Below are 16,088 nucleotides of genomic sequence, written 5' to 3' on the forward strand. Positions count from 1 at the left end.
GCCATTATCAAAGAGAACCTCATCCAGTCAATGGTAGGACCTGCAGCTGCAGCACCGCAGCTGACAGGCTGCTGACAAGCAGCAGGTGTTGATACACACACAATTAACGCACACGGCAGGTAGACAGTGCGCCCCAAGTCTGGACACACCTGGTGTTAACATCCGTCACAGCAGTTCACACCTGCATTATCTCCAGCGACCAATCGGATCTCACTTCCCTGTTCTTTATGAAAATTAACACATAGCCTACATCACGTGAATATACAATTCACGCGGCATGGTGGTGCAGTGGTTAGCACCGTCACCTCACAGCAAAAAAGGTTCCGGGTTCGAATCCAGTCCTGGGCCTTTCTGTGCGGAGTTTGCATGTTCTCCCTGTGCTTGCGTGGGTTCTCTCCGGGTTCTCCGGCTTCCTCCCATCATCCAAAAACATGCACCTCAGGTCAGGTTACCTGGCGCCGCGGTCGTGGCAGCCTGCTGCAGCATCTCCCCCCTGAGAGCCCCCCTGCTGTAGTGAAGACATTTCCCCTCGGGGATTAATAAAGTGTATAAAAAAATAAATAAATAAATAAATAAATAAAAATAGGCACATGAATCACATGCATGAATCTGGCGCATCCAGAAGTGCTGGAGAGGAGTTCAAGATCCCTGCAATTAACAATGCATCCTCGCTCACTGGAGCCTCACTTCAATGATCCGACTTAAAGTTAGAAAACATTTTTCTAACTTTCTATAAAGTGTGTTCTGTAAAACAAAGATTATAACAGAAAACACTTAAGAATTCAAAGTATTGCCGCAATCTTCTGACTTTTGCATTCACACAGATTCTAAGCACATTCAATAATTTGATCTGGATCATATAACAGAACATTTTCCTAACTCACGTGTGTGTGTGTGTGTGTGTGTGTGTGTGTGTGCTGTTTCAGAGCGTCTGGAACGAAGGACGTGTCCCTCACCGTCCCGGACACCATCACCACCTGGGAGACGGAGATTTTCTGTTTGTCCCCTCAGGGTTTCGGTTTGGCTCCTCGTAAAGAAATCACCGTCTTCCAGCCGTTCTTCCTCGAGCTCACCCTGCCCTACTCCATCATCCGGGGGGAACAGTTTGAGCTGAAGGCGACCACCTTCAACTACCTGACCAGCTGCATCATGGTATCAGTTTACACTCGCAATACTACTCACATATTTAGGTGTTGAAAAAATACATGATTTCTTTTTCACTAAATATTCAAAGAAGTCTTCCAAGTAGGGGAAGAAATGCCAACAGGCACTGTATGTGAAATAGTCATGAAATGATTATTAGGATGAATGTTTTTTTTACCAACTAAAACAAGGCCAGTTGTAATAACTTCTAATACAGCACAACAAAGGAGGAAAAAAAAACAATAAACACAACCACAAAAATCTGTGTTTGTGTTCTGACACAAACCATCTTCAGCATTCAAGGTTCTGAGATTGCAACGATTCAAGAACAAGGGATCCGATGCCCTGGAAAGCATGATGACAGCACCCTGAAGGACAGCGGCAACCCTAAAGACATCACGGCTCAACTAAACATCTGGCTCAAGGCAATTCACATCAGCGAGCTGCTTGGAAGGTTTAAGGTGTGGTGCCTCCAGTACAGCATCATAGCCAGACCGCAACAGCCATCCCTGCTGTACGACTTTCCCCACGACTCAAGTGGAAGCAGTGGAGAGACTGCACGAAAATGGCTGGCTGTCCCCCAGCTCGGTTCAGCTCGGTCAACCTTTACAGAAAGACCTCCATGCTCCGCTTACCAGTTTCATCGGTGGAAGGAAGAGTTGAAAGCCACCAAGGCAAGAACCGTTAGCACGCTGCATCCGTCCGATGATGAGAACGTCCGACGCACCAACAAAGACCATCAAGTGCGGCAGGAAGTGGAAGCCCCCAGGAAGCAGTGATGGAAGCAGAAGCGCACTGGAAACATAAGGAGATCGTCGGGGTGGTCTGTCAAGGACGGCTAGTGTCAGGTAAATTATTGTGACACAAGAGCCGGGGTCTCAGGTACAATAATAGCAACAGTTTCAAACAAATGCATTTAGGTTCACAAGCATCACTTCAAAAAGCTCCGCTGAGTAGTGAACAACAATCTATCATCTCCTTGCCCTGTTAATACCTTTGCTCCCCATCCTTGCATGAGAACTGCACTCCATGCTGTATCACATCTTGACCGGATGTCCCAAAGTACTGGGGGAAGGCTGATACAGGTGGAGGCACGACAAAGTCCTTATGGAGATTGCCAATTGGGTGGACCAGCGGAGGGTCAAAGCCAACAGACACCAGGCACCACCACCCAAATTTGGAAGGAGATAAGACTGCAGGGGCAAGAACAACTTCCAAGAACGTGCCTTCCATTTTGCAGCGAGCTTCCAACTGGGAGATGCAAGTGGACCTAAAGAGGAAGCTTGTCTTTCCAGAGGAGGTGGCAGCAACCTCACTCCGACCAGACATGGTTCTCCTATCCAGGGGCACAAACACATCTTAGTAGCCAAACTCACAGTTGCCCTGAGAGGACATGCTGGCCATCTCTCACCAACTGAAGAAAGTCAAGTACCAGGATCTGGTGTTGAGGCTCTTGTCAAAGGATGGCAACGCAACCTTATTCACTATTGAACTCGGCTACCGTGGTTTCCCATCAACATCAGTGCGTTATTTCTTACAGAAGGTCGGTTTGGAAGCCAAACAACTGAAGAAAGCCACTAGGGAGATAGCCATGGCAGCCGAGACCAGCTCAAGATGGTTGGTCTGCAGGCGAACTGTAAGTGCTCTTCGCTGCCCCGCTCAGGCGAGGCGTATCACCTGATAGTTGTCGTGTCAACTTGTCCAGAAGTGCTGAGCAGGCTGTTTCAAGCCCGCAGTATCAGTAGCTTAGGAAAAGACTAGACTGGGTTAGGCTTATATCGAGAGGGACGTCAGGTGTCACCGATGAGCCCTCTGGAGGTGTCGTGGGCCTATCATCATCGAAATAATGAGTAAGGGTTGTGTCTCTTGAACAGGTCACTGTGACTCCAGCCCCCTCCTCAGATTACACCCTCACCCCCCTCTCTGGTGACCAGTACACATCCTGTCTGTGTGGCAACGAGCGCAAGACCCTCAGCTGGACCATGACCCCCACAGCCTTGGGTGAGGTTTTCATCCACACTGGTGTAAAACTTAAAAGGAACCGCTGTCTCTCCGCCTAACACACCTTCATAAAATCAGTGAGATCCATCTAAGGGGCAAAATGTTTTGATGATGAAAACAGGATCTTAAATCTGTTTTAGGGGTTCCAAATGTCACTGTGACTGCGGAGGCCGTGACATCACACGCTTCCTGTGACAATGAGATCGTGAGCGTGCCAGACAGAGGTCGCATCGACGTGGTCACAAAACCTCTCATAGTAAAGGTTGGTGCCACAAAAAAAAAAACGATGACAAAGACAAAGTTTACTTTACCTTTGTTTGGCTTTTAAAAAGGATTTTAAAATATATTTTCCCTGATAGAGCTGAAACTGTAACTCGTAATAAAGTTTAGTTCCCGCATCTTCTCCTGGCAGGCCGAGGGAACCGAGATGACAAAGACGTACAACTGGCTGCTCTGCCCGAAAGGTCATTGTTTATTTTTGAGGAACTCTTTAGATCCCCGTGGGGAAATTTGTTGTTTTTACTTTGAACCGTCCTATGTGCGCACACACACACACACACACACACACACACACACACACACACACACACACACACACACACACACACACACACACACACACACACACACACACACACACACACACACACACACACACACACACACACACACACACACACACACACACACAGGAAGCAGCCACACACAGGTGGCACCAGGGGACCAGCTCCAGTTCTAGGTCTTTTTCCACTGCCAGAAGTGTGAACTCCTAACATTCATTTCTTTGACTTCACTTTAAAAGCTTTTTGATCACATCATGGACCACAATCAAAGAGACAAACCCACTTGTCACACTGTTTTGTTTTTCTCTGTTTTCAGGAGCTGCGTTGACAGAAGAAGCAGAGCTTCAACTCCCTGAGAACGTGATCAATGGATCTGCCCGAGCTTCAGTATCAGTGCTGGGTAAACTGATAGACTGATCTGACATCAGAGTTCTCTTTTCTGCTTAGTGTTTTTGTAGCACTTTGCCTTGTGTTTGATGGAGGAAGACGTGGAGTAGAAATTCTTGAGTTTTTGTGGGGGACATTCTGTAGGCGACAGCTTTCATAGTTTCTGACCCACTCCAAGTTTCCTTAAAACAAGGGAAGTCTCTTAAAGAAGGCTTTTTTTGGTCAGTTTAGTCACGTGATGTTCTCATGCAGGCGAAATCCTCGGCCGGGCCCTGAAGAACTTTGACGGACTTTTGAGGATGCCATATGGATGTGGGGAGCAGAATATAGCCCTTCTGGCCCCCAACATCTACATCCTCCAGTTCCTGGACAACACACAGCAGCTCACCTCAGCCATCAAGGAAAGGGCTTACAGCTTCCTGACCAGTGGCAAGTCTTTGTTTGCTTTATTATTGGAGTGAAAAAGAATCTTGTACATTATATAGATATTTAGACTTCGGAATATGGGACAAAAGTCGCTTTCTGATTCCAGGAACTTAACCTAAGAGGTTTTTTTCAGTGTGCAGGTTTGTTTCTACTCTTAAATTAACTTTTTCTACACCGTGTATACAAATGCAAAGGAAACAAAGATGAGAAGTAGCCCTGAGAGTTTAGGCGAGAAGAACTAAAAGCACACAAACATAAGAAAAATTAAAGCAGCATAAACGATTACATTAGAGTATAAAACTGAGAATGTAAAGAAATCCTCTGTGTGCCTTCCACAATGCACCTCGTTTCATGAAAAGCATGTTTCCTGATCACGCAGGCTACCAGAGACAGCTGAACTACAAGGACGGTGACGGTGGTTACAGCACATTCGGATCAGGACCCGGGAACACTTGGTGAGGACGGTCCTGAAACTCAATCACAACATGATGTGTATGTGGGATGTTTTCACCTTTTGACTTGTTAAAGAAGGAAACACACATGTGGAAGTAATAACGTTAACAGTACTGGGAATGCTCACTTACTGTGGCTCAGTGTAATTTTTTTTTTCTTTTTTTTTTTCTTCCAACACACTGACACAGAGGAGAGCTACAGAGAGAGAATGAAAGAGAGCAGCACATCACAGAAACAGTCTCAGAACGTTTTGATCTCACCTAATACAAACCGCTTCTATTTGCAGCTCTTTAAAGAAAAAATAAATCAAATCTGGTTAGAAATGACTAATCTTGTTTTGTGTTTCCTCAGGCTAACTGCTTTTGTGCTGAGATCCTTTGTCAAAGCGCAGTCTTTCGTCTATATTGACCCAACAAAGATTGAACAGTCAAAGACTTGGCTGATTGGCAAACAACAACAAAATGGCTGTTTTCAGCTGTCAGGAAAACTCTTCCACAACAGAATGAAGGTAGGAGCGAAGCGCCTGATGGGGCTGAGTACTGTGTGTACACCTCCAGTAGAAACAGCAACAGTCACCGCAGTAGTGATGTTTAATGTATAAAAGCTGTGTATTAAACAAGGACTATGTAGGAGAGTGGAGTAAAATAATTTGAGATCACTGGTGAGATTATTTGTTGTAACATTTTAATTTTGTAGAATCCTGTGGTGAACAAAAGCCTGTCGTGCCTGAAGGAGTCCATTGGAAACTTCAGCAACACCTACACTACGGCTCTGCTGGCGTACGTCTTCACCCTGGCAGGAGACATGGAGACCCGGGCTCAACTCCTGCAGCACCTCGACACCATTGCAATCAGACAAGGTGAGTCATCCTGCTGAAGGAAATCATCTCAGGCATCATTCCTGTGAATGTAACCTGTGTTGTGTCTGTTTTCAGGGAGTTTCCTCCACTGGTCTCAGACAGCAAAAGAAACATCAGCCTCTCTGTCTGTGGAGATCAGCTCTTATGTGCTGATGGCCAAACTCAGTGCCTCGCCTACAGCTGAAGACCTGGGCTACACCACCGGCATCGTCAGGTGGCTGACGGGGCAGCAGAACTCATACGGAGGCTTCTCCTCCACACAGGTACCGACCGGCCTTAAAGCTGCATGCTGCTGGTCTATATTTATTGGTAGAGAGATGCAGCTTTTCTGTTTCCTGGTTGTGTCCACACAGGTGCCCACTGACAATTAACCACACCTGATGGTATGTCAAAAGATCAGCCCATTGGATATCAACTGATGCCCATGCTTTGGGGTGTCTTTCATTGTATAACCACATTTCATTTAATATATCATTTTTATGGGGTTTCCATACCGTGTGGGACGCGTGACCTGCTCTTGAACCTGCTGTCACACTAGCTCTTCATGTGCTGATGTCTCTCAGATAATTGATGTCAATGCATATAACTTATTTTTAGACACTTTAATTGACCAACATTTTACTCAATATGGAAAATAAGATCACAACAGGCATTTTGAATCTAATGTTATGTTTAAGACTTAGAGACATAACAGAGACATAAGAGCTGAGAATAATCTACCAGTTTCTTTAGTACTCAGAGGCCTAAGATGAAAGAATAAGTAGTTTATCTTTGATCTTTGGTTAGGTTAGGTTAGGTAGTTACTTTATTAATCCCCAAGGGGACATTTTTTAATTTTCGATCATATTTTGCATCTTTAAAGTTTGATCACGCCTTTAAACAGATCACTGACAGAGGATTATACACTACAATATCATCGGTTTTCCCAATCTGGAACACGCTCATACAACCAAAGGACAGAAAACGCAGCAGTAAGATGTCATTCCAGTGATCTTCCTACTGGGTGTTGCAGGACACGGTGGTGGCCCTGCAGGCTCTGTCCCTCTACTCCACTCTGGTGTTCAGTCCAACGGGCTCCAGCACCGTGAAGGTCCAGTCCCCCAGTGGACAGCTGACGTTTGAGGTGAATCAGGACAACAAGCTGCTCTACCAAGAGACGATGCTGCCGGCCGTGACAGGAAAGTACGGTCTGGAGGTGACGGGCACCATGTGTGCTTCAGTGCAGGTCAGTGAACATCAGTGTCGGGAGTAACACCGTAATTCCACTATATTTGGTAGTTACTACTAATGTAACTAATATCTCTTTCAATTTAGATATCACTATGCGTTTACTAAAATATAAGTGGGCCGTTACCTTTGTCATGTATAAATATTAATGGGAAGGTGCAGACTATGGTGGATAAATGTTGATTATTCCGCCTAATGTCGTGCCTGCCCTGCTCTGGAGGACAAAGGAGAGTTTTGGTACCTGGTAACACACGGAGAGCGATCAAGGTGAAGCCGCCGCACCGCGCCGAGGTTCAGCTTCTGAGTGGTGGACCAGGACCGGGTGTCACCGGGCAGGGACCCCGCACCTCAATGCTCGCTGACGTGAAGCCCGTAAACTCTCAGAGCAGTACAGTCGGTTAGGTGGAGGAGGTCGGGACCAAGACCCCGATTAGAGGGATGTTTTTGCAAGTGTTGGGGCTGCAACCTCGGCAACGTCTGCAGATGGAAACAGGGGTGATGAGAGGTTCATCAATTACTAATTCAGTTACTTTTGAAAGGAATAACTTGGCTCAGGGTTGTGATAAAGAAGGAGTCTACACACAGAAACAAAGTTTAATGCCAAATTAGTTTATTTTAAAATACTCTAAAATTAATGTGGAGTGTGAAAGTGTTAGGCATCAGTTGTGTAAAGCATGTTGGATGAGTATAAGTGTATACAACCAAACCTAAACTAGAGCTGTGGTTACCATTGTGGAGGTGTAAGTGGAGAGCTGGCCATGCTCTTGTAGCTGTAGCCACGCCCACTTCTCTAGTGCAGCTGATTCTCCCGACGACCGAACCCGACTGCACTTGTCAGTTGCTGCATAAAATATAATCCACTCTTTTCTGCTGTTAACTTTCAGACGTCCCAATTGTGCTGTACAAATCTACTGTATGTGCATCATCAAATACATCATCATCACAACTGGTAGAGAATCTGAAAGAAGCTCTCTGTGGTCCTGTAAGACAACGCTGATTGGAACAGAGATCTGTCTCAGTAGAAATGTGGCTAATGTGGAAATTAAATCCCAATCAGCACATTCATAAAGCAATGTTTACAAAATCCAGCCTGGGGGGGGGGAATAAAATAATGTTTTGTTTTTTAATGAATACTAAACCTTTACTGGTTTCCTGTTTTCCAGATTTCTTTCCACTACAACATCCCAACTCCTGCTGACGTCACCACTCTCAGCGTGGAGGTGGATCCAGTGGTCAACTGCTCCTTCACCTCTGAGAGACCCAGACTCACCCTGAATCTGAGGTCCCTGTAAGTGATCAACAAGCCGTCCTCTGTCACAGAAACAATACGAAATAATACGAAGGACTGACAGTGTGTCTGCGCTATCAGGTACAGTGGAGAGGAGAACAGCACGAACATGGTGATCCTGGACATCAAAGTCCTCTCTGGGTTTGTCCCAGACTCAGAGTCTTTGAAGACGGTAACTTACAACACTGATATTAACCACAGTAGGGAAGTTTGTGTCAGTTATTGGTGTCGTCATGGTGACAGTGATGATAATCCACCTGAATATCGTCTCCTCGCAGCTCAAAGGTGCCCCGCAGGTGGATCGTGTTGAACAAAAGGAAGATCACGTCCTGGTGTACTTACGGGAGGTGAGAGGGATTCACAGTGGAGAAACGCTACATGATGCTTTTTGATTGTGTTACTGACTCTGTTGTCTGTTTTGCTGTTGTGTTCAGTTACCGCAGGGCCTCGTCATCCCCCACCGCTTAGTGCTCGTACAGGAGCTCCCGGTGCAGAACCTGAAGCCAGCCGTGGTCAAGATCTACGACTACTACCAGCCAAGTAACACCCTCAATCACACAGCACACACGTTGTTCCTCGGTACAACAAACAGAACAGTTACAAAAGTTCAATTTGTATTTAATCTTTCAATGAGACAACTTCAAAACCTTCATCCTACACATACTACACCTACTTTGACTCAAATTTAATGAATTAAGCTACATTAAATGAAGTTTAAGGGAAAATACAGAGTTAGAGACAGCTTTATGATATTTTTATAAACACATTGTATTGCACTTATTAGCAGGTACACATGTTTATTAATGCAAATACAATCAACTATAACCTCTCCTGTGTACAGCCATAAGTTGAGGCTGATGTGTAAACAGGTCGTGAATGACAACAGTGTAGGAATGTGTCTAATTAGAAGCTGAAACCGTTTACAGATTACTGTACTTTCATAAACAATGGAAATGTTCTTAAAATATTACAGTCACATTTATAGTTGGTTATAAACCATTTATTAAATGCTCACAGCCTTCTTATGAAGATACGTGTATATCTGCATGTTTATTAAGATGAGTAAACATGACCAGGTAAATCTCTTTATCATTGGGTGGCACGGTGGTGCAGTGGTTAGCACTGTCACCTCACAGCAAAAAAGGTTCTGGGTTCGAATCCGGTCCTGGGCCTTTCTGTGCGGAGTTTGCATGTTCTCCCTGTGCTTGCCTGGGTTCTCTCCGGGTTCTCCGGCTTCCTCCCATCATCCAAAAACATGCACCTCAGGTCAGGTTACCTGGCGCCGCGCTAGTGGCAGCCTGCTGCAGCAGCTCCCCCCTGAGAGCCCCCCTGCTGTAGTGAAGACATTTCCCTCGGGGATTAATAAAGTGTATAAAATCAAATCAAAAAAATCAAAATGAGTCATGAACATATACACTCGTGGACAAAATTGTTGGTACCCTTCCGTTAAAGAAAAAAAAAAAAACACAATGGTCACTGAAATAACTTGAAACTGACAAAAGTAATAATAAATAAACATTTACTGAAAATTAAACTAATGAAAATCTGACATTGCTTTTGAATTGTGGTTCAACAGAATCATTTAAAAAAACAAACTAATGAAAATGGCCTGGACAAAAATGATGGTACCCCTAAAAAAGATTGAAAATAATTTGACCATAGGGACATGTTAAACTAAGGTGTGTCCTCTAATTATCATCACAGGTGTCTTCAAACTTGTAATCAGTCGGTCTGCCTATTTAAAGGGTGAAACGTAGTCACTGTGCTGTTTGGTATCATGGTGTGTACCACACTGAACATGGACCACAGAAAGCTAAGGAGAGAGTTGTCTCAGGAGATTAGAAAGAAAATGGTAGACAAGCATGTTAAAGGTAAAGGCTATAAGACCATCTCCAAGCAGCTTGATGTCTACAGTTGAATTTTCTGAACATTGTATGTAATCTCTATATTTATTGGTAGAGACATGCAGTTTTTCTGTTTGTAGTCTGGTTGTGTGGACTGCATTAAATGAGATCTGACATCCTGCTGCTGCCCACTGCACGCTAAAAATAGGTGTGGCTTGATGTCATCATATGTGGGCTCAAACTATTATTCAAATAAGCTTCCAAGCAACCAGGCTCAGTTGATTTCAGTCAATGAACAATAGGAATGTGCTGCTCGGTTATGCAAACGTGTCCTTTTGGTGCTCCTCACTTTGGGGATCAGTTAAAGCTGATTTTATGGTTGTAAAGAAATGTAAAAACTTCTTCGCTCCTGCTGTTATTTATCATGATTTTTTTTATATTATAGATTGTTTAAAAATTATATTTAAATTTTATAGAGAGAGCCCTGCAATGAAAGCAGATGTCACAAATGTGATGCCAGATGGGGCCCCACTTTGATTTGACAGGCTCACCAAATGAATACTGTTTTCTTTATTTGCTTGTAGTTGGCAGAAGTTAGTATTTCTTTCAAAGAGGTGAACAACTGAGCAACCTCCCTGGATGTGGGCGCAAGAGGAAAATTGATGACAAATTGAAGAGACGGATAATACGAATGGTAACCAAAGAGCCCAGAACAACTTCCAAAGAGATTAGAGGTGAACTCCAGCAAGGTACATCAGCTTCAGATCGCACCATCCGTCGCTGTTTGAGCCAAAGTGGACTTCACGGAAGACGACCGAGGAGGACACCACTGTTGAAAGCAAATTAATAAAAAAGTGAGACTGGAATTTGCCAAAATGCATATTGACAAGCCACAAAGCTTCTGGGAGAATGTCCTTTGGACAGATGAGACAAAACTGGAGCTTTTTGGCAAGTCACATCAGCTCTATGTTCACAGATGCAAAAATGAAGCACAAAGAAAAGAACACTGTTCCTACTGTGAAACATGGAGGAGGCTCGGTTATGTTCTGGGGCTGCTTTGCTGCATCTTGCACAGGGTGTCTTGAATCTGTGCAGGGTACAATGAAATCTCAAGACTATCAAGGCATTCTGGAGCGAAATGTGCTGCCCAGTGTCAGAAAGCTTGGTCTCAGTCGCAGGTCATCGGTCCTCCAACAGGATAATGACCCAAAACACACAGCTAAAAACACCCAAGAATGGCTAAGAGCAAAACGTTGGACTATTCTGAAGTGGCCTTCTATGAGCCCTGATCTAAATCCTATTGAACATCTGTGGAAGGAGCTGAAACATGCAGTCTGGAGAAGGCATCCTTCAAACCTGAGACAGCTGGAGCAGTTTGCTCATGAGGAGTGGGCCAAAATACCTGCTGACAGGTGCAGAAGTCTCATTGAGAGTTACAGAAATCGCTTGATTGCAGTGATTGCCTCAAAAGGTTGTGCAACAAAATATGAAGTGAAGGGTACCATCGTTTTTGTCCAGGCCATTTCCATTAGTTTTTTTTTTTAAATGATTCTGTTGAACCACAATTCAAAAGCAATGTCTGATTTTCATTAATTCAATTTCAGTCATTTTTTAATTTATTATTACTTTTGTCAGTTTCAAGTTATTTCAGTGACCATTGTGGGTTTTTCTTTCTTTAACAGAAGGGTACCAACAATTTTGTCCACGTGTGTCGTCACTCTGCTTCACAATCGATGCACTCTTGAATATCAAATCATCTTCAGCTTCTTCAATGGGAGCAAATGCTAACAATTACTAATATAAACACACCAAACTGCCAAATATTTAGTACCAAAGATTTCACGTGTGTGAGTCAGGTAAAACAGCCAACCATTTGTGATGACCTATAATAACTACGAATATAATTGCTGTGTTAGAACGAGGTTTCACTGTTGTTCGTTGTGTCTCTCTTTGAACTCTTTGAACCTGTTTTTCCTTCGTGGCAGGCGACCATGCTGAGACAGAATACATCTACACGTGTGCTGCAGGTAACAGTCTGGACTCAAACACAGCAACATTGTCCCTTTAAACAACGTGAGATGTAGAACAGATGATGTATAGTGTATAGCGTGTGCTAGTCTGCTCCAAGAAACTAGTCATGACCGGTATAACCTTTTTTACGATTCATATTTTATTGAGTTTTCGGAAAATGAAAACAATAAGAACAAACATCAAATCTGGGGCAAAAAGAAAAACGACAGCTCTGTCTACAAATGAATGAGAAGCACTGTCATCTGCAGAGAGACTATTAATGCAGTTGGATAAAACGTGTATGACAATACAGAAAGTAATCAACACACAAACACACTAAATACAACAAATTAACCAGAAATAAACAATAAGTCAAATTGAATACATGAACGGTAAAACTTTTAAAGAACACGCTATTGATAATTGTGTTCAGGATAATATGCTGTATAAATAAAACCAGTTACCAGTGAGATTAAAAGAACCAATAATGAGTTATTTATAATATTTATTTCCATTTCAAAACTTAAACAAATTAAACAATAGTTTAAGATTTGAAGTGATGGGAATAAACTGTATTTCTTTACTTTTATTTGCAGCTTGAAGAGTGAAGAGTGGTCAACACTGAAGATCCTCAATGCTTCTGCCCTAAATTCACTTTTCTCTGAAACGTTCACATGTACGTGTGCATAGCCTCACCTTTATGCCCTGACAGCTAACGTTCACGCAGAATGAATATCATGTTCTGTTCTTATTGCCTCTTATTTCTGCATTACAATAATTTACAAAACCAGCATCCATTATTTGTCATGACTGTTTATTCATCAAATACAATTTGCTTTCATTTATTATTATCAATTTCATTCACATTCCAAACCAAAGTTGTGCAAATGACCCAGGTGAGACCGAACCAAAACCACAATTATCATTGTAGCATTCAGATATGTCCATCTCTCTACAATTACATTACACAACTCGGAATAATCTGGTTGAATAATGAACAAACGTGACTGTGTGTGAGTGAACTTGATGATGATGATTATAAACAACGCAGCAACACTGACAGATGAATGTGCGTGTTGCTGCACCTGCAGCAGATCACTACATAAAGAAATCTCAGTGTTCAGAGGACTTTAAAACTTTGGCCACATTCAAAGAGTATTGTAACTTTATGACATAATAATTTGGGAGAACATGATAGGTCCTCTTTAAACACAAAACCTTATTATAATGATAATAATAATAATAATAATAATAATAATAATAATAATACACTTTTTTTTTTCAGGATACTCAAAGATGCTTTACAGGAGAAAATGATCAAAAATGTGATTTTTACATAATAAAAGTAAAAATCACACAACATTAGTCACACAGTAAAAGCTATATCATGTAATAAAGTGGGACTCGCCTCAGGACTTGTTATCTAAGGTGTGAGGTCTGAGGGGTTCGGTCCAGAGGGTCCGGTCCGGTCTCCCAGTGGCCCCCTGAAGAGCTGCTCTCCGAGGAGGAGGCGCCTGAAAATTGAAGGACACTTCCTGGACAGGTCCCTGAACACCAGAGCTATTATTGTTTCTCGTCTGTACACACACACACACTTATTGCTGCTGCAGTGGGCTTGTTGCATTAACAAAAATTCACCTCTTCCTTCAGGCAGTTTCACACATCTCAATCATGGCCAACTCATCAAACTATTTTCAAAATATCATAAAGTATAAGTATTTTCGAAGCCAGTCTTTAAAGTCATCTGAAAAGACAATAATAATAATGCAGGACCTGCGATTTAAAGCTGATTTCCTGCTTACAAATTCAACAAAGATGGCCGAAATCAAACAACCTGCCACCCCTCCGGAAAAGACGGACAAGAAAAAGTTCAGCAGTGATCAGACGTGCAGTGATGAGTCCACCCACCTCTGTGCAGTGCTTTTCCATACAATTTCAAAAAATAGCCACAGATGCATCTCTTCTGTCACAGTGAGGCTACAGTCGGTCACGTTACAGTGTTTCATGTAATCTGCGGTGTTTACTGTGAACAGATGCAGTATGATGATTAGGGGCAACTTAGGAAACCACTCTGTGTAGAGCACTTTACTTGAGAGTGCACAAGAAGAATATTGATTAAAAAGCGATGAATGGTTTCACGGAGACAGTGCACCCCCCCCCCCCCGACTCAGTGACATATATTCATGGACTAATCATTGAGTCATGATTCACTAATATATTCCACCGTCTGCTCTCTGCCAACTCCTCATCTAGTTTATCATTTCTGATTGAGACTGAGATTGAAACTCAGGAATTTATGAATGATTTATTGTTCTTCCCTCCTTCCTCATATTTTTTGCACCCTATTGTAAAGTGGTACTTTACATCAGTGGAAGCAGGGGAGTGCGCTGATAGCTAGCTGAGAGGGAGAATTCAGATTCATAAAATAGCACTGAAAAATATCCCAAAGCAAGTAAAAACCAACTACAGCAAAGTTGGTTGAAAATTAAGCTTGCTTGAACTTCTTGTTTCGTATCTACAATCTTAATCTCTAAGGAAAATAGCAACTCAGCTGTCAGATAAATGTAGTGGAGTGCAAAAAATATAAAGTTGGTCAAGTACAACTACCTTTAAATTACGCTAAAATCAACACACATTTTTTTTTATAGTACTTACATTAAATTACATTACATGTAACTGAGTTATTACATTGATTTAGATTTAAATGTATTTTAGATTTAGATTTTGATGTAGCCTAGTTAAGGGAGAGGGTTAAAGCCAACATTATATCCACAGTACCAAAACTCTTCTATACTGTAAGGAGTGATGTAATCATATCTATGTTCTGTGTGTGTGGGGGGGGAAGTCCTGAAAATTCCCAGATTTCCTTCATCACAACGTCCGGACTCCTATTGGTGATGCTAACCCTGCAGCCAACAGGCCCTGGAGACAAAAAGCCTTCCTGAATGGTGGTTGGATTGTACCAGTTCCACATAAAAGCCTTCAAACAGGGTCAAGACGGACCCAAAATCTCCACCTGGGTAAATGTGATGTTAACTTGAAGGTGAACAGTGAAAGCTTCCCAGACAAAGTCTCCCGACAGGAGAGTCCTGTTCATGCAGCATCAAACAAGACGAGAGTCTTGTTTAATCCCCACCTACGCGTTGCAATTACAGTCTAAGATCTGATCAAACAAACAGTTTTTTGGCTTGGTGTTCTTTCGTAGTGACTACGTCTGTGCAGTTTGTTGTGTTCCCCAAAAAAGGGAACAACACAGCTTTTTTTCCCAGATCATCAAGACAAAAGCTAAAAAAAAAAAAAAAAAAAGGGGAAGTGTTGAAACTTTTAACAGCAGGTTTTATCACAAGTTTTTATATTTGGAGGTTCAACAATGTGACTGAAGCAGGTTTATTCCCTCTGGTCTGGACTCTCTTCTCTATTCTTTCCATTACGGCTCATTCAATAACGTCTCTTTTCCTTGTTGTCCCTCCTGCATGTCTTGCAGTCTCCCACTGACCCTTGGCCCTTGTGAGGTTAGGAGCTGTTTGCATGACAAAATCGAACAGCCCACACGAAGTAAAGGGCACTGTTGCAGAACTGCGCTGACAGCAAACGCGTGGGCCTCGAATTCTGGATGACACTGATGTAAAAGATGTGAGAAATGTGTACAGTAAAACGTGCTCTGTTTAACCCAAAGACGCTGCCTCTGATATGACAAGAGGAATCCTGCGTTGTAGCTGCAAATCCAACTTTTAAAACACATCGTGTTGAACACTGGGACAATTAATGTTGTGAAGCAGTAGTTTGAAATGTTGAAACAAGACTTAATTGATCTGTAGAACACAGTTGGCTCTCTGAACGTCGAGGTGTTCATCAGTGGCCCTCTGCCACCGGGCAGAGGAGGACCT

At 42.8% G+C, this 16,088-nt stretch overlaps 1 protein-coding gene across 1 annotated transcript in view; it reads left to right on the plus strand.

Moving 5' to 3' along the window:
* Positions 1 to 15,696, plus strand: part of LOC138634493 (alpha-2-macroglobulin-like) — a 31,031-nt gene extending 15,335 nt beyond the window's left edge. Inside the window, exons 19-35 of the mRNA XM_069721459.1 lie at positions 927 to 1,152; positions 3,018 to 3,144; positions 3,285 to 3,406; positions 3,557 to 3,608; positions 4,024 to 4,107; positions 4,347 to 4,523; positions 4,900 to 4,975; positions 5,325 to 5,553; positions 5,670 to 5,832; positions 5,908 to 6,095; positions 6,845 to 7,057; positions 8,223 to 8,347; positions 8,429 to 8,519; positions 8,626 to 8,694; positions 8,782 to 8,887; positions 12,177 to 12,218; positions 15,686 to 15,696. Of these exons, the coding sequence (XP_069577560.1) occupies positions 927 to 1,152; positions 3,018 to 3,144; positions 3,285 to 3,406; positions 3,557 to 3,608; positions 4,024 to 4,107; positions 4,347 to 4,523; positions 4,900 to 4,975; positions 5,325 to 5,553; positions 5,670 to 5,832; positions 5,908 to 6,095; positions 6,845 to 7,057; positions 8,223 to 8,347; positions 8,429 to 8,519; positions 8,626 to 8,694; positions 8,782 to 8,887; positions 12,177 to 12,218; positions 15,686 to 15,696 (2,101 nt within the window). The remainder of the gene's footprint in view (positions 1 to 926; positions 1,153 to 3,017; positions 3,145 to 3,284; positions 3,407 to 3,556; positions 3,609 to 4,023; positions 4,108 to 4,346; positions 4,524 to 4,899; positions 4,976 to 5,324; positions 5,554 to 5,669; positions 5,833 to 5,907; positions 6,096 to 6,844; positions 7,058 to 8,222; positions 8,348 to 8,428; positions 8,520 to 8,625; positions 8,695 to 8,781; positions 8,888 to 12,176; positions 12,219 to 15,685) is intronic.
* The last annotated feature ends 392 nt before the right edge of the window (positions 15,697 to 16,088 follow it).

Source organism: Brachyistius frenatus, unplaced genomic scaffold, assembly GCF_029030835.1.
Source record: "Brachyistius frenatus isolate BFR_SWC_R1_liver_20210118 unplaced genomic scaffold, ASM2903083v1 Contig_265, whole genome shotgun sequence".
NCBI lineage: Eukaryota > Metazoa > Chordata > Actinopteri > Embiotocidae > Brachyistius > Brachyistius frenatus.